Source organism: Lepus europaeus, chromosome 8 (genome assembly GCF_033115175.1).
Source record: "Lepus europaeus isolate LE1 chromosome 8, mLepTim1.pri, whole genome shotgun sequence".
NCBI lineage: Eukaryota > Metazoa > Chordata > Mammalia > Lagomorpha > Leporidae > Lepus > Lepus europaeus.
Window position 1 is genome coordinate 8142500 of NC_084834.1, and position 20256 is coordinate 8162755.

General features: G+C 45.5%; 1 protein-coding gene across 1 annotated transcript; it reads left to right on the forward strand.

Annotated features, from left to right (window-relative positions):
• The first annotated feature begins 92 nt into the window (after positions 1-92).
• On the forward strand, positions 93-18540 carry MSMO1 (methylsterol monooxygenase 1). The gene is made up of 6 exons (XM_062199369.1): positions 93-194; positions 8321-8606; positions 10313-10461; positions 11989-12115; positions 15192-15346; positions 17548-18540. The coding sequence occupies exons 2-6, from the start codon at positions 8352-8354 to the stop codon at positions 17738-17740; spliced, it is 879 nt and encodes a 292-aa protein (XP_062055353.1). The 5' UTR covers positions 93-194; positions 8321-8351; the 3' UTR covers positions 17741-18540.
• Positions 18541-20256: the final 1716 nt, after the last annotated feature.

The following is a 20256-nucleotide window of genomic DNA, read 5'->3' on the forward strand; positions in this document are numbered from 1 at the left end:
GCTGCCGGCCGCGACACGGGCCAATCAGCGTCCGCGGAAGGCGGGGCGGGAAGCCTCAAAGGCCAATGATGGCAGCGGGCGCCGGTCTCGCCCTCCAGGCCCCACCCCCCGGTGCGGGAGAGGTGGTTTCCGAGGCCGCTGCACCTGGCTAAATCCGGGGGACGGGGGCGCGCAGTCACCTCGCGGCCGTCCAGGTGAGGGGAGCGGGCGGGCGCGCGGGGCTGAAGTGCCCTTCGCTGGGTGCGGGGATGGGGCGGGGGACGGGGCGCCTTGGGCGGCTGTGAGGGAACTTTGAGGAGACGCGGGGCGCGTGGGGGCCGGGCGTGCGAGAGGGGGCCCCTGAGGGGTGGGTAGGAGCCGGGTGGTGGGGCGCTGAGCAGCCGCGCAGGGCTCCTCCGTGGGCCGGGAGCGGCGAGGCGCGGGCCGCCTGGGGAGGCTGTGAGGGAACTTTGAGGAGACGCGGGGCGCGGGGCGCGTGGGGGCCGGGCGTGCGAGAGGGGGCCCCTGAGGGGTGGGTAGGAGCCGGGTGGCGGGGCGCTGAGCAGCCGCGCAGGGCTCCTCCGTGGGCCGGGAGCGGCGAGGCGCGGGCCCGCCTGGGGAGGCTGTGCGGGAACTTTGAGGAGACGCGGGGCGCGGGGCGCGTGGGGGCCGGGCGTGCGAGAGGGGGCCCCTGACGGGTGGGTAGGAGCCGGGTGGCGGGGCGCTGAGCAGCCGCGCAGGGCTCCTCCGTGGGCCGGGAGCGGCGAGGCGCGGGCCGCCTGGGGAGGCTGTGAGGGAACTTTAAGGAGACGCGGGGCGCGTGGGGGCCGGGCGTGCGAGAGGGGGCCCCTGAGGGTGGGTCGGAGCCGGGTGGCGGGGCGCTGAGCAGCCGCGCAGGGCTCCTCCGTGGGCCGGGAGCGGCGAGGCGCGGGCCCGCCTGGGGAGGCTGTGCGGGAACTTTGAGGAGACGCGGGGCGCGTGGGGGCCGGGCGTGCGAGAGGGGGCCCCTGACGGGTGGGTAGGAGCCGGGTGGCGGGGCGCTGAGCAGCCGCGCAGGGCTCCTCCGTGGGCCGGGAGCGGCGAGGCGCGGGCCCGCGCGGGCCTCCCGTGGAGGCGGACGGAGGAGGGGCTGAGGCTCAGGTACGGGGTGCTAGAGCTGGGGACGGCGGTGGAGGCTGGCCGCTCCAGGAACGGGGAAGCGGCGCTGCCCGGCCTCTCCGGAGCCGGCGGGTGGCCGCAGCTCCGCGAACCCGCGGCTCCGCGGCGTCTCGCTGGCTGCCGGTCGGCTAGGCCTGCTCCGGGGTTTCCGGTCCGTCAGGTTGCCCCCCGGGATGCGAACACAGAAAGAAAAGTGACTCTTCCAAGACTTGTTTCCCTTTCCGCTTGATTTCCTTTACTTTTTAGTTTAGTTTTTTTTTTTTATAACCTTTGTTCATTTGACAACTGTGCCCCTGACATGGAGGGTGAAACTCTCCTGGAGGTTCATTGCATGCGCTTGTCTCTTCGATCGCGTGACAGTGAAGGCTGGAATGAAAGGGAGACACTCGGTGCCTTCTGTCGCCATGGCTGAGGAGGTGATGGTGCAGCTCACTGAGTTGTTAAAGGAAGTGGAGAGGGAGCGGGAGTTGTAGGAACCGGTGGTCGAACTTCTGACACGGTGCCCGAAGCTGCCGTTTAGGGGAGAGGCTTTGAGGTAGAGATGGTGGATGGGAGCGCATTTTTAGTAACAGGTGATAGTTCCGATCACTCAAGTAAGTCTGGAACAGTTAGACTAAAGAAGGCACCGCCGGGGGGAAGTTCCCAGCCTCCACTCTCAACTCTTCTCAGAAGTTATCCCAGAGACACACAAAGCAGAAAGTGCTGTATTCTTTCCCCTCTCCCAATCCAGTCTTTGGATTTGGATCCGCTGTCCCCTCTACCAAGAGCATCTCTACACCTCCTCTTCCCCCCACACCACCTGTTTTAATCTGGTCACCTCCTCCTCATGTTCTAGGTTTCAGTTAAGATAGCATTTAGAAACTCTAATGTTCTGTGCTGTGCCACCCCCCTGATTGTTCTTACCATGTGATGCTGCTTGGTTACTTCTTGATTCCTCACAAGAGTTTGTGTGTTAGAAAGTCAGGACTGAAGGCAGCAGCTAGCAAGGTGACTGTACACAACAAGCACAGATTTGTGAGTGAATACCTGTGGCTCCCAGGAACCAAGAAAGAGGAATATTTTAAGGAGCGAGGCATCAAATATTCCAGATTGTTCAAATAAAACATCCCATGTGGATGCTGGTTCGAGTCCCGGCTGTTCCTCTTCCGATCCAGCTCTCTGCTGTGGCCTGGGAAAGCAGTAGAAGGTGGCCCAAGTCCTTGGGGCCCTGCACCCACATGGGAGACCTGGAGGACGCTCCTGGCTTCGGATTGGCGCAGCTCTGGCCATTGTGGCCATCTGGGGAGTGAACCAATGGAGGGAGGACTCTCTCTCTGTCTCTCTGTCTCTCTCTCTCTAACACTGCCTCTCAAATAAATAAAATATTTAATTTTTTAAAAATTATTATTTTTTTTTGACAGGCAGAGTGGACAGTGAGAGAGACAGAGAGAAAGGTCTTCCTTTGCCGTTGGTTCACCCTCCAATGGCCGCCGCAGCCGGCGCATCTCGCTGATCTGAAGCCAGGAGCCAGGTGCTTCTCCTGGTCTCCCATGCAGGTGCAGGAACCAAGGACTTGGGCCATCCTCCATTGCACTCCTGGGCCATAGCAGAGAGCTGGCCTGGAAGAGGGGCAACTGGGATAGAATCTGGCGCCCCAACCGGGACTATAACTCGGTGTGCCGGCGCCGCAAGGCGGAGGATTAGCCTGTTAAGCCACGGCACTGGCCAAAATCTTTAAAAAATATAAAATAGCGCCAAAGAATGTTGGCTTTGTCAGGTAAGAGATCCTCAGTGATTTCAGTAAGAGTAAATTCAGTGTGGCAATGGGAGTAGAAAGCAGACTGTAATTGCTAGAGAGTAAGTGGGCAATGAAAACGTAAAAACTGTTTGAAAGGCAAAGTGACAAAGAGAAGGAGAGGCAGACAGAAATCTTTCATCCTCTGGTTTCATTCCCCAAAAGGCTGCAACAGCCAGGACTGGACCAGGCCAAAGCGAGGAGGCAGGAACTCTATCCTGGTCTCCCACATTGGTGACAAGGACCCAAGCATTTGGGCCTTTTACTGCTACCTTCCTAGGCACATTAGCACCAAGTCGAGTTGGAAGTGGAGTGCTGGGACTCGAACCAGAGCTCGAATGTGACATTCTGGTATTTAACCCACTATGCCACAATATTAGCCCCTCACGTGCAATTCTCTTGTCAGAAGTCATGGGTAAACTATAGGAATTATTCCTCTCATTATAATACTTATTATGTGCTTTATTTATAACTACACGATTACATAATAGGGGAGTGCATGGCCTCCCACTTAGCTCTCTTCTAACATTGGACAAATTGCTTAAACTTTGTAAACCTCAATGTTTTATCTATGAATGAGGATGGAGGCAGGCATTTGGCCCTGTGGTTAAAATGCCACTTGGGACAACGGTATTCCACATCAAGAGTGCCTAGATTCAAATGCTAACTCTGTTTCTGCCAGCAAACTCCTCTTATATACTCTGGAAACCAGCAGGTGATGGCTCAAGTAATTGGGTCTCTGCCATCTATGTGGGAGCCTAGGCTGGAGATCCAGAGTGTGGCCTGGCCCAACCCTGGCTTTTAGCAGTCATTTTGGTAGTGACCCAGGGGATGGAACATCTCTGTCTTTTAGGCAAAATGAAAATAAGTAGATTTTTAAAAACAAATGAGGATAATAAAAGTGCCAAGCTCATTGACAGTGTGGCAAGGACTTAAGTTAAAATGTAGAGAGCACATGATGCTCTTAGAACATAGATCCTGGCACACCTGGGAAAGCAGCAGAGAATGGCCCGGGTCCTTGGAGCTCTGCACCCACGTGGGAGACCCAGAGGAGGCTCCTGTCTCCTGGCTTCGGATCAGCTCAGCTCAGCTCTGGCCCTTGCGGCCATCTGGGGAGTGAGCCATCGGATGGAAGATCTTTCTCTCTCTCTCTCTCTCTCTCTCTTTTTTTCTTAAGTGCTCCACAGTTGTTGGCTGTTTATAGCCAATCTGCTGTAAGGCCCATGCCAAGCCCTTCGCATGCATTATTTCTTGCACTCACTCGAAGAACTCTGAGTGATTGTTTTTGCAGATTTGATGAAATTGCAGCTCTGATCGGGTCACAGGGTCAGTAAGTGGTGTTGCTTTGACATTGTCGGATTTGTAATGACTTTCAGAGAAGTGGAGATCATCCTGATTGTCCTATTGTGCAGTCTCATGGATTGCTGAAGTTGTCTGGGCGTGGGTGGGGCGCCGAATGCAAGCAGTCCAGTGAGTGTGGGTGAGACAAAGCCTTCAGCAGCCTTCTTGGGAGCTCTCTGTTGAGAAGGAAGCTGGTTGAAAAAGAGAAGTAGGGCAGTGGCCTGGAAGTTAGGGAAGGCTTGTTCAAGAAGAAAGACTTGAATGTTTGTAGACTTGAGAGAACGGACTCAGTGGAGAAGGAAGGACAGAGGAGAAAGTTAAGTGAGGGAGACAAGTTCTTGATGAGATAAGAACACGGAAAAACTAGGCCGTCTTGGAAGGATAATGAACAGACATTTTGAGGTTGAGGAAGTGAAAGACAACACTAGTCACTGTGGTGTCAGTCCTTTGAGGAGGGGAAGACAGAAAGATAAGAACATGAAGTTGAGATGAGAATGTGAGTTGCCTGGACTCTCTGGTACCCCATCTGTGGCATGGGTAGAGGTCAGTTTGAGAGGCCGGGGATGGGGGCAGCAGTTTGTGCACTATCAAGAATTCTTAAGCATCTTAAGCATGTTTAGCGTGTGATCGCTCTTCTTGGCCGTCACAGCTGTGGAGTGTTCTCGGCAGCCTTCATTGCATTTTCTGTTTTTATGTGCATATACATGAGAAGGCACAGATAGAATAGTGCTACACATAACACCTTGCAACTTGTTATGTGGGTTAACAGTCTCAGGTATCTTTTTTTTTTTTTTAAGGGATTTTTTTTTAAAAGATTTATTTATTTATTTATTTGGAAGGCAGAGTTACAGAGAAGCAAAGACGGTGGAGGGTGGTCTTTCGTTTGCTTGTTCTCTTCCCAAATGGCCACAGTGGCCAGAGCTGCGAAGCCAGGAGCCTGGAGCTTCTTCTGGGTCCCCTACTCAGGTGCGGGGTCCCAAGGACTTGGCCCATCTTCCACTGTCCTCCCAGGCCGTAGCAGAGAGGTAGAACGAAAGTGGTGCAGCTGGGATCCGAAGCAGTGCCCATATGGGAAGCTGGCACTGAAGGTGGCGGCTTTACCTGCTACACCACAGCGCCATAGTGCTAGCCCCCATCAGGCATCTTTTTATGTAATGTCCACATCGTGCCCTTCTTAATGGCTGTGTAATTGTCTGTGGAAGGAGTTAACAAAATTGCTGAAACTCATGTTTTGTTGATAGACTTATTTCTGTTTTGTGTTTACTTCTCTTTGTGTTTGCTGTTAGAAACAATGCTTCCTTTGCCTTATGTTGGCTGTCTTTGAACACTAGGTGAGGAAATTGTTGAGTCAAGTATTCACTTTGGATTATGATAGATAACTGCCAGTTTTTCCCCAAGTGATTATTTGCCCCGCGGTCAACAGTGTGTAATGTTGCCTGTTTCCCCACACCCTTACCAGTACTGGACACTGGACCCTGGGAACTAGTAAACTTTTAAAGAATTGCCTCTGTTTTACGGCACATCTCCTCATTTAAGTGAATTCAAGCTGCATTTTGTTTAGTGATGATGTCCCTTTATTTTTCTGTGAACCACCTGTGAATGGCCTTTGACATTTTTCTGTTGAGCTTTTTGATTTTTATCTAAAGCACACTTTATAACCTTTTATTGTATGTTGGATATATTTTTCCCTGTTTGTCCTTCATTTTGATTTTGTTTATAACTATCTTTATTTTCCAGCCAAAGATTTTTTTTATAAAGATTTGATTATTTATTTGCAAGTCAGAGTTACACAGAGAGGAGAGAGAGAGAGGTGTCCTCCACCTGATGGTTCACTTCCCAGATGGCTGCAACAGCCATAGCTGTGCCGGTCCAGAGCCAGGAGCTTCTTCTGGGTCTCCCACGCAGGTGTAGGGGCCCAAGGACTTGGGGCATCTTCCACTGCTTTCCCAGGTCATAGCAGAGAGCTGAATAGGAAGTGTAGCAGGATCTTGAACCGGCGCCCATATGGGATGCCGGCGCTTCAGGCCAGGGCATTAACTTGCTGCACCAAAGTGCTGGCCCCTGAAGGTATTTTTTATCTAGTCATATTTGGCAGACTTTTTCTGTATAGATTCTGTCAACTATAAGTGACATTTTAAAACTCAACTCTTGATTATTGAAATCAGAATTTTTTCCATGGAGACCACACTGGAAATCTCTTTAAAGATTGTTCAAGAGCTGGCACTGTGGTATAGAGGGTAAAGCCACCTTCTGCAGTACTGGCATCCATGTGGGTGCCATTTGGAATCCTGACTGCTGCACTTCTGATCCAGCTCTCTGCTAGTGCTCCTGGGAAAGCAGTAAAAGATAGCACAAGGGCTGGGGCCCCTGCACCCACATGGAAGATCCAGAAGCAGCTCCGGGCTCCTGGATTTGGATAGGCCGAGCTCCAGCTCTTGAGGCCATTTGGGGAGTGAACCAGCAGATGGAAGATACCTCTCTCTCTCCCTCTCTGTGTACTCAGTCTTTCAAATAAATAAATAAATCCTTAAAATAAATTTAAAAAATAAAAGATCAAAATTCTGAAGCCAGCATTGTGGCATAGCAGATTAAACCACAACGCCAGCATGCCATTGAGCACCAATTTGAGTCCCAGCTATTCTGCTTCCAACCCAGCTCCCTGCCAGTGTGCCTGAGAAGGCAGCAGCAGGTCGCCTAAGTGCTTGGACCACTGGTAACCACGTGAGAGATCTGTATGGAGTTCCAGGATCAGCCTGGCCCAGCCTAGGCTGTTGTGACCATTTAGGGAATAAACGAGAGAATGGAAGATCTGTCTGTTTCTCTAACTCTGCCTTTCAAATAAATCAAATTAATCTTTCTAGTGTTCTTTTAGGTAATTCTTTAAAAGTGTAACATCATGGCTTTTGTGTGTGTGTGTGTGTGTCTTTTTTTTTTTTCCTAAGATTTTATTTATTTGAAAGGCAGAGTTACACAGAGGCAGAGGGAGACAGAGAGGTCTTCCATCCTATGGTTCACTCCCCAAATGGCCACAACAGCCACAGCTGGGCTGATCCAAAGCCAGGAGCTTCTTCCAGGTCTCCCACATGGGTGCAGGGTCCCAAGGACTTGGGCCATCTTCCACTGCTTTCCCAGGCCACAGCAGAGCTGGATCAGAAGTGGAGCAGGCTGCGGCTTTACCCACTAAACCACAGTGCTGGCTCTTAAAAGTGTAACATGATTTTTAAAGCAGTAACTACAAATGAGGTTGGTGACAACATTTAGTAGATTTTTTGATCTTGCTTAGAAAATATGGTACTTTTTTTTTTTTTTTTTGACAGGCAGAGTGGACAGAGAGAGAGAGAGAAAGGTCTTCCTTTGCCGTTGGTTCACCCTCCAATGGCCGCCGCGGCTGGCATGCTGCGGCCAGCGCACCGCACTGATCCGAAGACAGGAGCCATGTGCTTCTCCTGGTCTCCCATAGGATGCAGGGCCCAAGCACTTGGGCCATCCTCCACTGCACTCCCGGGCCACAGCAGAGAGCTGGCCTGGAAGAGGGGCAACCGGGACAGAATCCGGCACCCCGACCAGGACTAGAACCCTATGTACCGGTGCCGCAGGCAGAGGATTAGCCTATTGAGCCACGGTGCCGGCCATTATGGTACTTCTTTAGGAATTATCTTTGAAACTCAAGGATACATTTAAAATTATTTAAATTAACTAATTTGAAAAAGGACAGACACAGAAAGATCTTATCTGCTGGCTTACTCCCAAACTGCCTGCAAACAGCCAGCTAGGCTAAAGCCTGGAGCCAGGAACTCCACTGGGGTCTCCCATGGGGGTGACGGGAATCCAAGGCAGGAACTTGCTCCATCATCTGCTGCCTTCCCAGGAGCATTGTCAAGAGGTTGGATTGGAAGTGAACCTGGAACATGAACCCAGGAACTCTGACATGGGATGTATATGTCCCCAGCAATGTCTTAACCACTGTGACAGATGCCACCCCAAAAATACATTTTGGAAACTCACATTAGAATTGCATTGTTTAGGTTACTTAATTTTTTTCTTCTTTTCTCTTTTTTTTTCCTACAGGCTTATAAGGCTGCCTGCAGAGGTTTGGAAAATGGCAACAAATGAAAGTGTTAGCATCTTTAGCTCAGCGTCCTTGGCTGTGGAATATGTAGATTCTCTTTTACCGGAGAATCCTCTGCAAGAACCATTTAAGAATGCTTGGAACTATATGTTGGATAATTATACGAAGTTTCAGATTGCAACATGGGGATCCCTTGTAGTTCATGAATTGCTTTATTTCTTGTTCTGTTTACCTGGATTTTTATTTCAATTTATACCTTTTATGAAAAAGTACAAAATTCAGAAGGTGAGTATGACAGACCTGAAGTAGAATTCAAATTAGTGTGGTTGATTATTTCAAAAGTAAATATAGCTTTGCTGAATTAGTACTGTTCAATAAAAATATAATGAAGTCACATACATAATTTTAAATTTTCTTGTAAAAATAGTGAAATTAATTTTCATAATTATATTTTGTTTGACCCAATAAAACTAAACTCTTATCATTTGGTTATGTAATCAAAATAAATTCTTAATGAGCTATTGCATATTCTTATTTTCACAAGTCTTTGAGATTCAGTGTATATTTTAGCCCATCTCAGTTAAAAGTCACCATTTAGTCATCAGCATGCACATGTTGTTGATTGCTCCTGTACTGGAGAACACAACCCTAGATCATTATAGTTTCAAAGATAGTTTGTTAAATCGAGTTTTAAGTAGATGTGATGTTTATGTAACTTATGTTAATTTTAAATTTTAAAGTTGTTGGAAAAGAAAGGTGTGGGTTTTATTTTGTATTCCACCCTTACCCTTGATATCTCAGCAAATCTAAGTTTATATTCATGTGCAAACACCTTTAAATGAGGCAAAAAGTTTTGTTTTCCCTCTTAAATACCAGTAAATGGTGAGTAGTTCTGTAGCAGTCATATCATCCCAAGCAAGGAAGCCAGACCCCTAGTTTCTTGAGAACCCTCTGTGAGGTTTAAAATCAGCGTATATACTGAACTCAGTACTAATATGTAGACTGTGAGTCTGTCATACTAGGAAAGAATCTGTACTATCTTATTATTTGAGATGATTTATGGGCACTCGGTAATCCAATGATACCTTTTAATGTGACTGTTAACTTTTCAGAAGTCATGCCAAACCAAAACTCAAGGGCACAAGGTCTTTGAATAGTGGACATATTGAGAGTGCTTGTCTCTGGAGAGTAATTCGTATGCACTGAGTGCCCCTAGGGTGGGTAGCCTATACACATGATCTTCCTCTCTGTTAGCTTCTTAGCCTCTCCCAGTGAGTCTCACTTCAAGCAAGGACCAGCAGCATGGATCCTCTCTGGGAATAATGCAGGGGGTCAGGTGACAGCAGACTCCAGACCAAAGGAGGGAAGAACAAAGGAATGTGGACTCCAGGACACTTTGCTGCCATCCTCAGTTAAGATCACAGGCATTCCAAAGTGCCTTTTATCAAAGTTCCTGCTGCGAAAGGCAGAATTCAATCAGGATGTTGTAAATTCATCTGAAGGGTGATGCTGGCTGCTGTGTATTAGCCCCTGATGTATTTATAGGACTGGTTCCTTGTACAGCTGGCCAGGCAAAAGCATCCTTTTCTTCCTACACTGCCTTTGTGGTCGACTCATTTGTCAGAGATGGTAACCTTTCCAGAGAGGAGCAGCTTTTTCAGTCTAGGGTCTATGAGTGGCATTAAAATGAAATTTGATAAAAGAAAGAACAGGTGGTATTTTAGTTGGCTACAACTACTTTACAAAGAGATTGAAAGGCCATGTTTATCTGAAGCCTGAATTTTGGTTTATTTGGTTTGTTTAAGATCCTTATGGCTGGGTCTGTCCCATTAGCAGTTTCTTCACTTATTGAAAACAGGGACAGTGGTTATAACAGAATTAAACAACTAACAAGAGAATTAAGGTCCGCTACGAACATTAGAGAAAAAATTAGGAATTCACTTCCAGTTGTCAAGCTAAACTGACATTAAATATTGTGTTTTTCTCCATAGGATAAACCAGAAACATTTGAAAACCAGTGGAAATGTTTTAAAGTACTTCTCTTTAACCACTTTTTTATCCAGCTGCCATTGATTTGTGGAACCTATTATTTTACAGAATTTTTTAACATTCCTTATGATTGGGAAAGAATGCCAAGATGGTATGTGGATAAAAGTTTGATTTTTATTCCCAGGCATGATTTATTATCCAATTAAATTAAACTTATGTTTATGTTTCTTTCTTCATTTGGTTAATGTTTATTCTAAGCCTTGAAAGTAGTAAAGTTCTAAAACAGGAGAGTAAAACCACAGTAGCAACTTACAGTGTTCCTGATCCTGTATTTTAATGGAATATTTTATTGGAAGATGAATTACTATCATCAGTTTTCATAGCATCCTTTATCTGACTTTTACAGATATATATGCTTATACTTGGAAAAAATACTGTACATTTGAAGTCTAAAATGAATGAAAAATATGAATAGTTTGTGAGGTTTATAAAAATTGTGTCCATATGAACACAAAGGTATATTTATAGGAGTGTAGGATTTGTGCTCAAATAATATTTGAATGCGATTGTCAATACTGACATGCCTGAATATAGATGTGACAGTGTGTAGCTACACAGCCGGCCCTCTGTATTCTCAGGTTCCATATCTGTGGGCTCAGTGTGGATTGAAAATAGGTTTTAAAACATTATGGCTTTTTTTCTTCTCATTATTCCGTAACTACGTCAGAGTAACAACTATTAATATAACATTTCTATTATCTTAGGTGTAATCTAGACATGATTTTAAGTATATGAGAGGATGTGTTTAGGTTACGTGCAAATGCGACATTTTGTAGAAGGGACTTGAGCATCCACAGATACTGAGAGACAGCTGTGTGCTTTTGCACTTGATCTTCGCCAAAAGGCTGAACAGCAGTAACTATATGCTTTTGAACATGAGAGCAATAACTATATGCTCTTGTACATTCAGCATATGGAATAGTTTCTGCATATGAGTGTTTTTGTGTATAAATAAGTTACTTTTTGCCCATTGCCCTGAAAGTATGTCCTGGTAGAAAAGATGTAACTTTGCTATTACCAATCTTAATTCAGGTTCTTTATCAATATTATTTTTTTCCTGGAGATTTTGGGTTTTGTTTCTTACCTTTATTTTTTTTGTTGTTAAAGATTTATTTATTTCTTTGAAAGTCAGAGAGAGAAGGAGTAGCAGAGAGAGAGAGCAAGAGCGAGAGAGGTCTTCCATCCACTGGTTCACTCCCCAGGTGGCTGCAACGGCCGGAGCTGCACTGATCCAGAGCCAGGAGCTTTCTCCAGGTCTCCCATGAGGGTGCAGGGGCCCAAGGATTTGAGCCATCCTCTACTGCCTTCCCAGGCCATAGCAGAGAGCTGGATTGGAAGTAGAGCAGCTAGGACTTGAACTGGCGCCCATATGGGATGCTGGTACTGCAGGCAGCAGCTTTACCCGCTATGCCCCTTCTTATTTTGATCTTATGCCTGTGGATTTTTGGCAGAATGAAATACAATTCGTGTTATAACAGTCATGTAGCTATGTCTGGTGGTTTTGAGAATTTGTTAACATATCCAGTTAGGTGAAAGTGTAACTGGTTATTTGGTTGTATGTAACTCAAGCAGTTGTTTAAGTTACCTCATACACATGGCAGTGTTTCCATCTTTGAAGGTACTGGATTTTGGCACGATGCTTTGGCTGTGCAGTCATTGAGGACACCTGGCACTATTTCCTGCATAGACTCTTACACCACAAGAGAATATATAAATATATTCACAAAATTCATCATGAGTTTCAGGTATGTTAGAAATATTTTAATCCTTTTTTTCTGTTAGAGGTAGAATGTTTTTATTGCCTGACCATTTAAAAAAATTGTCAGTGATGCTTGTATTTCTGGTTATTAAGGAAATCTACGTACACAAAACCAGCTCTACAAATTTCCTTCGTTATCTAAATTTCATGGTAAACTGAGACTGAAAAGAAAAAAATTATATGAAATAGTTCAGACTCTCATCCTTGTGTCCAGAAAGCTGTATAGCCATTGTTGCAATGTTAAGAGTCCCATGTGACCTCAAAACAATAAACCTTTAATATTTAAATTCCTAAAATAATTGATGAGTTAGTTTTTTTTTTTTAATGATTTATTTATTTATTTATTTGACAGGCAGAGTGGACAGTGAGAGAGACAGAGAGAAAGGTTTTCCTTTACCGTTGGTTCACCCTCCAATGGCTGCCACGGCTGGTGCGCTGTGGCTGGCGCATCACGCTGATCCGAAGGCAGGAGCCAGGTGCTTCTCCTGGTCTCCCATGCAGGTGCAGGGCCCAAGGACTTGGGCCATCCTCCACTGCACTCCTGGGCCATAGCAGAGAGTTGGCCTGGAAGAAAGGCAACCAGGACAGAATCCGGTGCCCCAACCGGGACTAGAACCCAGTGTGCCTGCACTGCAGGCGGAGGATTAGCCTATTGAGCCGCAGCGCCAGCCGATGAGTTAGTTGGTTTTTGTTTTTTTTTTTTTTTTTTTTTTTTGACAGGCAGAGTGGATAGGGAGAGACAGAGAGAAAGGTCTTCCTTTTTGCTGTTGGTTCACCCTCCAATGGCCGCTGCGGCCGGCGCATCTTGCTGATCCGAAGCCAGGAGCCAGGTGCTTCTCCTGGTCTCCCATGGGGTGCAGGGCCCAAGCACTTGGGCCATCCTCCACTGCCTTCCCGGGCCATAGCAGAGAGCTGGCCTGGAAGAGGGGCAACCGGGATAGAATCCGGCGCCCCAACCGGGACTAAAACCCGGTGTGCCGGCGCCGCAAGGGGGAGGATTAGCCTGTTAAGCCACGGCGCCGGCCAATGAGTTAGTTTTAATACATCTATAACACATAGCTGACTTTCACAAAAATAATGATTTAATTTTTACCAGAACTGCTTTGATGTAGCTTTGTCAAACTGGCCATGTCAGTATGTTCTGAGTTAATCTTTATTATAGTAGTACCCCCTTATCCACAAAGATATATATATATATATATGTGTACATATATATATTATTTGTTTTCTTTCTGAAGATTTTATTTTTTTAAAATTTATTTATTTAAAAGTCAGAGTTATACAGAGAGAGGAGAGGCAGAGAGAGAGAGAGAGAGAGGTCTTCCATCAGATGGTTCACTCCCCAGAGGTCCGCAACAGCCGGAGCTGTGCCGATCTGAAGCCAGGAGCTTCTTCCCGGTCTCCCACATGGGTGCAGGGTCCCAAGGACTTGGGCCATCTTCTACTGCTTTCCCAGCCATAGTAGAGGGCTAGACAGGAAGTGGAGCCGCCGGGTTTTAAACTGGTGCCCATATGAGATGCTGGCACTTCAGGCCAGGGCGTTAACCCACTGCGCCACAGCACTGGCCCCTATGTATATTTTTAAAGATACATATTTATTTGGAAGGTTGAGATACAGAGAGAGAAGGGAAGAGAGCTATCTTGCATCCACTGGTTCACTCCCCAGATGGCCACAATGGCCAGGACTGGGCCAGGTCAAAGCTAGGAGCCAGGAGCTTCTTCTGGGCCTTCCAAGCACTTGGCCATCTTCTGCTTTCCCTGGCATAGTTGGATTAGAAGTGGAGCAACTGGGACTCAAGTTGGCACCCATTTGGGACGCAAGCACTGCAGGCAGAGGCTTAACCTTCTATGCCACAGCACCAGCTCCAAACCCCATGTATTAAACTGATAACTCAGCCGGCAACGGTGTCACTATCGAGTGGGTAGTGTCTACAATGTGAGTGTGCTGGACGTAGGGATGATTCACGTCCAAGGTGGGACAGCAAGAAATTTCATCACACTACTCAAGGGCAGGGGGGACCAGGTACCTGGTATGTAATCAAGTATCCCTTTCTTAGCAGAACAAATACAAATGTGTAAATACAAAGTTAGAGTTACGGGCTAGCACTGTGGCATATACAGGGAAAGCCATCACCTGCAATGCGGGCATTTCATGTGTGCCTGTTCGAGTTCTGGCTGCTCTACTTCCAGTCCAGCTCTCTGCTATGGCCTGGGAAAACAACAGAAGATGGCCCTAGTCCTTGGGTCCCTGCACCTTCATGGAAGACCAAGAAGAAGCTCCTGGCTCCTGGCTTTGGGTCGGCGTAGTTCCAGCCATTTAGGAGTGAATCAGCAGATGGAAGACCTCTCTCTCTCTCTCTCTCTCTCTCTCTCTCTCTCTCTCTCTACCTCTGCTCCTGTAACTCTGCCTTTCAATAAATAAATAAATCTTTAAAAAAAAAGTTATAGGCAGTTTAATTTCATTTCCTTAAACCATCAATGAAAGTTATTAAGATTTTATTCCTCTAGATTTTTTGATGTTTGGCAGGAAAAAATGTTATTTTTATTGAGAATTACTATTTATAAATGTGGTAGAAATTAGTATCATTACATATAGAAACAATATAATTTTAGGAAACTGTATGTATCAATGGAATTTATGTATTAAGGTTTTCCACAAAAGCATAATCAATAGGCCATATATCCTAGAGAGAGAGATTAATGTCAAGGAATTTATTTATGCAGCTGTTGGAGCTAGGAAGTCTGATTCTGTAGTGTAAGTTTCAGGCTAGAAGCTCAGATGAGCCTCTGGAATTCAGGTAGTCTTGAGTCTGAGTTCTGTAGAGAGCGAAGTGGGAACTCAGGCAGCATTTCTCTGACAGTTCCTTCTTTCTCAGGTAGCCTGTCTGTCTTTGCGCTTAAAGCCTTCAGCTGAGTAGATGGAACCCACTCTCATGAGGAATAAACTCCTTTTCTCAACTCTGCTAATTTAAATGTTAACCACATTCTAACAAGACCTTTACCTTGCCTTTCCAGGTTAACCATCACACCATATTAAGGAATTCTTAATCTGTTTGTTTTAGGCTCCATTTGGAATGGAAGCTGAATATGCACACCCTTTGGAAACCCTAATTCTTGGAACTGGATTTTTCATTGGAATCTTGCTTTTGTGTGATCATGTAATTCTTCTTTGGGCGTGGGTGACTGTTCGTTTGATAGAAACCATTGATGTCCATAGGTGAGTTGCGATTTCTATTCAAGATAACATGGTTGGGGCCAGCGCTGTGGCACAGCAGGTTAAAGCCTCAGTGTGCAATGCTGGCATCCCATATGGGTGCTGGTTCAGGTCTCGGCTGCTCCACTTCTGATCTGGCTCTCTTCTGTGGCTTGGAAAAGCAGTAGGAGATGGCCCAAGTCCTTGGGCCTCTGCACCTCTGCGGGAGACCCAGAGGCAGCTCCTGGATTTGGACCAGCTCAGCTCTTACTGTTGCAGTCGTTTGGGGAGTGAGCCAGCAGATGGAAGACCTCTCTCTGTCTCTCTCTCTCTCTCTGGCTTTACCTGTCTCTCTGAAACTCTGTCTTTCAAATAAATAAAATAAATCTGTAAAAAAGAGAAAAAAAGATAACATGGTCATAAGATTATCTGTATTTCTAAGACTAATAGGTGAGATTAATCTCTTTAGTGTTATTTTTAAGAAAACAACATAATCATTGGATAAAAATTCAAATAATAGATGTTCCATTCTGATCTGTGCTGTTACCATTTTATCATATAATGTAATTTCTTTATCCTGTAATAAACTTGAACAACTCTTAACATTGAAATGTTCAGCCTTCACTGTGTAAGACTTCCAGCCTCTCCTGTCCACCTGTCCAGCGCTGATCAAAGCACACTTAGAGTGGGAAAGTGCTCCTTGCAATATGCACATACTTCAGATGCCTTCTTTCTGTTGATTGGGAGATATTTTGTGGTAAAATATTTATACTGAACGCCTTTTTAAATGCTTCATCTTCCATTATATATATTTTTAAAACATTTATTTATAAGGCAGAGTTATGGGGGAGGGAGAGAAAGAAAGAGTGGGAAAGAGAGATCTTCCATCTGCTGGCTCACTCCCCAGATCTCTACCATGGTCAGAGCTGGGGCAGAGCGAACCCAGGAGCCTGGGACTCCATCCAGGTCTCCCACATGGGTGCCAGGGGCCCAAGTACTGGAGCCATCTTCTGCTGCCTTTCCAGAAACATTAGCAGGGAACTAGATTGGAAGCAGCGTGACTCGAACTGGTGCTCATATGGGATGCCTACATCATGGGCAGTGGCCTACCACAATGTGCTACAATGCCAGCCCCTCATTTTTCATTCTATTTAAATTCCATGTTCATTGCATTTTGACTTGAGATTTATTCTGTCCCTGAATGCAGAATATCAAATTTTAAGAATTATTTCTAAGTCATTAAAGTAGCAGAATTAATGGTCTGGTCCTAGGCAGTGGATAATTACAGCTGGTGTCCCTTTCATTCCTTTGTTCCTCCCACTGCTGCTTTTGCTCTCTTCAGGCACTGAAAGCAAGGTGGAGTTGGGCTGGCTCAGATAGGTCCAACTGGACATCTGTAGATATACTTAGAAATAAAAGTGGGAACTCTAAATGGTACTCCTCTTTAAAGTCACTGATATTGGGGCCATGTTGCGGTGCAGCGGCTAAAGTCAGCACTTGCATTGTGGTTGGAGTCCCAGGTGCTTCACTTCTGATCCAGCTCCCTGCTAATGTGCCTGGGGAAGCAGCAGAAGGTGGCCCAAGTGCTTGGGACCCTGCCACCCACATGAGATACCAGGATGAAGTTCTGGCTCCTGGCTTTTTCCCTGGCCATTGTGGCCACTGGGAGAGCGAACCAGCAGATGAAAATCAATCCACTCTGCCTTTCAAATAAATAAATCTTTTAAGTAAATAAATAGAAATCACTTAGGTTCCCCCAACTATAGACAAGCAAGCTCGTATTTTATTGTATATTTAATTCCAACTTGTCATTGCCTAAAAAAGTAAAATAAGTTACCGCAACAGTGATGGTAATTTCACCTCACTTTTCTTAAATGATAGATTATGATCTTTATTTACAGTTGTTAGAGACTATAGTGAGAAAGTTTCCGCAAAGCAGGAAAGAGAAATAGTTGCTATGAACTTATGTCTTATTATAACCCCTGTCTTTCATTCCTGATGTGTAATTTCCATAGATCTTTCTACGTTTCTTTAAAAATTTCCTGCAGTGGCTTGTAGAATATGTACCTTTTTTCTGTCACTGCCTGTTGTGAACATGCCAGAACAGTGACTTAGGGTAAGTGATCATTCATTGAGCTGGTGAATGAGCATGTGACTGTTCGTGAACATGGCAGCCACCTGGGAAGCCTTCATTTCCTGACTCGCCTTTGTCCTTTTTCTTTCAGTGGTTACGATATTCCGCTCAACCCTTTGAATTTCATCCCCTTCTACGCGGGTTCTCGGCATCATGATTTCCACCACATGAACTTCATCGGAAACTACGCTTCCACATTCACGTGGTGGGACAGGATTTTTGGGACGGACTGTCAGTTCCATGCCTATTACGAAAAGAAGAAGCTGGAGAAAAAAACTGAATGAGCATCTCCTGTAAATCTTCTGAACAGCATATTTTCCCGAATGAAACTAGTGGCTAACATCGCTTCTAGGGAGCAGAAACAAGTATGTGTCTTGGCTGCTACATGACAGAAAGAACATTAACCACCTTTAATCATCTTCCTTAGCGGGACCTTTTTCTACTTTACATACAAGTCTGTATACGCCGAAATAGACACGTATCTATTTAAGTAGTCTTCGCAAGAAGTTTTAAAGGCCTCTTTGCTAGCCTCACTGAAAGGTCGTACGTAACAGCAAAAGTATTAACCCGAGTCTTGCCCCAGCAATACCGTAGGCCTGAAGTCAACACTGGTCTTTAAATCTTTTAGATACACACTGGTAATTTTCAGAAAATCCTGGAGAGTGGGGTTGGCCTTGTATTCAGCTTTTTTAGAATTTGCCTGAGGAGCAGAATGCCATGGCTTGGACCACAGTGGTTGAAGGAGTTGAGTGACTGAAGCTGCCAGGCGAGAGCCTCGCGCCTGCTTGGGGTGACCACTCTGGGGTGACTTCCTCTGAAGAGCCACGTGTGACTGAAACGTGCTACTGGCATCTGGAAATTAAGGCAGTTCTGAATTGATGTAAATGGAATATTTTAGTCTAAAGGTTTTCCAAAGTACTTGAATTTTTTTAAAAATTGAGGAGCTTTATTTCCACTATATACCCTTTCGTTTTGGTATATCAGGTTTTCAATATACTTAAAGCTGTATCTTGAAACTTTGTGAATTGACTTGCTGTATTTGCACTTTGAGCTATTGAAATAAATGTGATTTTTTGTCTGAGTATCTGGTTGCCAGTTTTGAATATGAGTTGTCACCTATTTTGCTTTCTTAATAAAAGTGCAGAAATCATTAAATTGTTAAGTTTTATAATCAAAGGGAAAGAGCTATTTAAGTGCTTCATTTGCTAAACTATTTCCTGGCAGCTTCAACTTATGTTTCTCAAGTTTATCTGTTGGGGGAAGTTCTGTTACCTAGTGAAGTGGCAGATCCTGAAGCAGCTCTTTGCCCTGCTTTGAAAACATGTTTCTGTACAGATCGAAGAACAGAGCTAAACTTCTTTGGATGGATATAATCTCAGGTATTTACATTCCAGTGTCAGGGACCGGCACTGTGGCACTGCCACCCGCAGTGCTGGCATCCCATATGAGCACCGGGTCTAGTCCCAGCTGCAGCACTTTTTTTTTTAATGACATACAAAGGCAGGATCTGCCTCTTTATTTTTTTTAAAAGATTTATTATATTTATTTGAAAGAGTTGCACAGAGATATAGACAGAAAAGAGAGAGGGCTTCCATCCACTGGTTCACTCCAAATGGCTACAATGGCCAGAGCTGAGTCTCTCAGGAGCCAGGAGCTTCTTCTGGGTCTCCCACGTGGGTGAAGGGGCCCAAGGAATTGGACCATCTTAAGCTGCTTTCCCAGGCCCTAGCAGAGAGCTGGATCAGAAGTGGAGCAGCTGGGACTTGAACTGGTGCCCGTATGGGATGCCGGTGCTTCAGGCTATAGCTTTAACACACTGCCGTGGTGCACAGTGCACCCTGCAGCACTTCTGGTCCAGCTAATGGGTCTGGGAAAGCAGCAGAGGAAGGCCCAAGTCCTTGGACCCCTGCACCCACGAGGGACACTGGGTGGAGTTCCAGGCTCCTGGCTTTCACCTGGCACTGGCCTTGCTCTTGCAGCCCTCTGGGGAACGAGCCAGTGAATGGAAGATCTTTTTTTTGTGGAGCACACGAAGTGCAAGTGTTTTTTTTTTTTTTTTTTTGGTGTGTGTTTTTAGTTTTTTTTTTTTTTTTTGCCCAACTTATTTTATAGCGGCTTTTCCCCCCATAACCTCCCTCCCACCCACAACCCTCCCCTCTCCCACTTCCTCTCCCATCGCATTCACATCAAGATTCATTTTCAATTATCTTTATATACAGAATATCAACCTAGTATATACTAAGTAAAGATTTCAACAGTTTGTACCCGCACAGAAACACAAAGTGTAAAGTACTGTTTGAGTACTAGTTATACCGTTAATTCACATAGTACAAGACATTAAGGACAGAGATCCTACACAGGGAGTAAGTGCACAGTGACTCCTGTTGTTGATTTAACAATTGACACTCTAATTTATGGCGTCAGAAATCACCCGAGGCTCTTGTCATGAGCGCCAAGGCTATGGAAGCCTCTTGAATTCACTAAACTCTGATCTTATTTAGACAAGGTCATAGTCAAAGTGGAAGTTCTCGCCTCCCTTCGGAGAAAGGTACCTCCTTTGATGGCCTGTTCTTTCTGCCGGGATCTCACAGAGATCTTTCATTTAGGTCTTTTTTTTTTTTTTTTTTTTTTTTTTTTTTTTGCCAGAGTGTCTTTGCTTTCCATGCCTGAGAAACTCTCATGGGCTTTTTAGCCAGATCCGAATGCCTTAAGGGCTGTAAGTGAATCTTTAGATTCTCAAGTATCAAATAAATAGCTGATTATTCTTATTATATGGTGATATTTATACATTTAATATTTT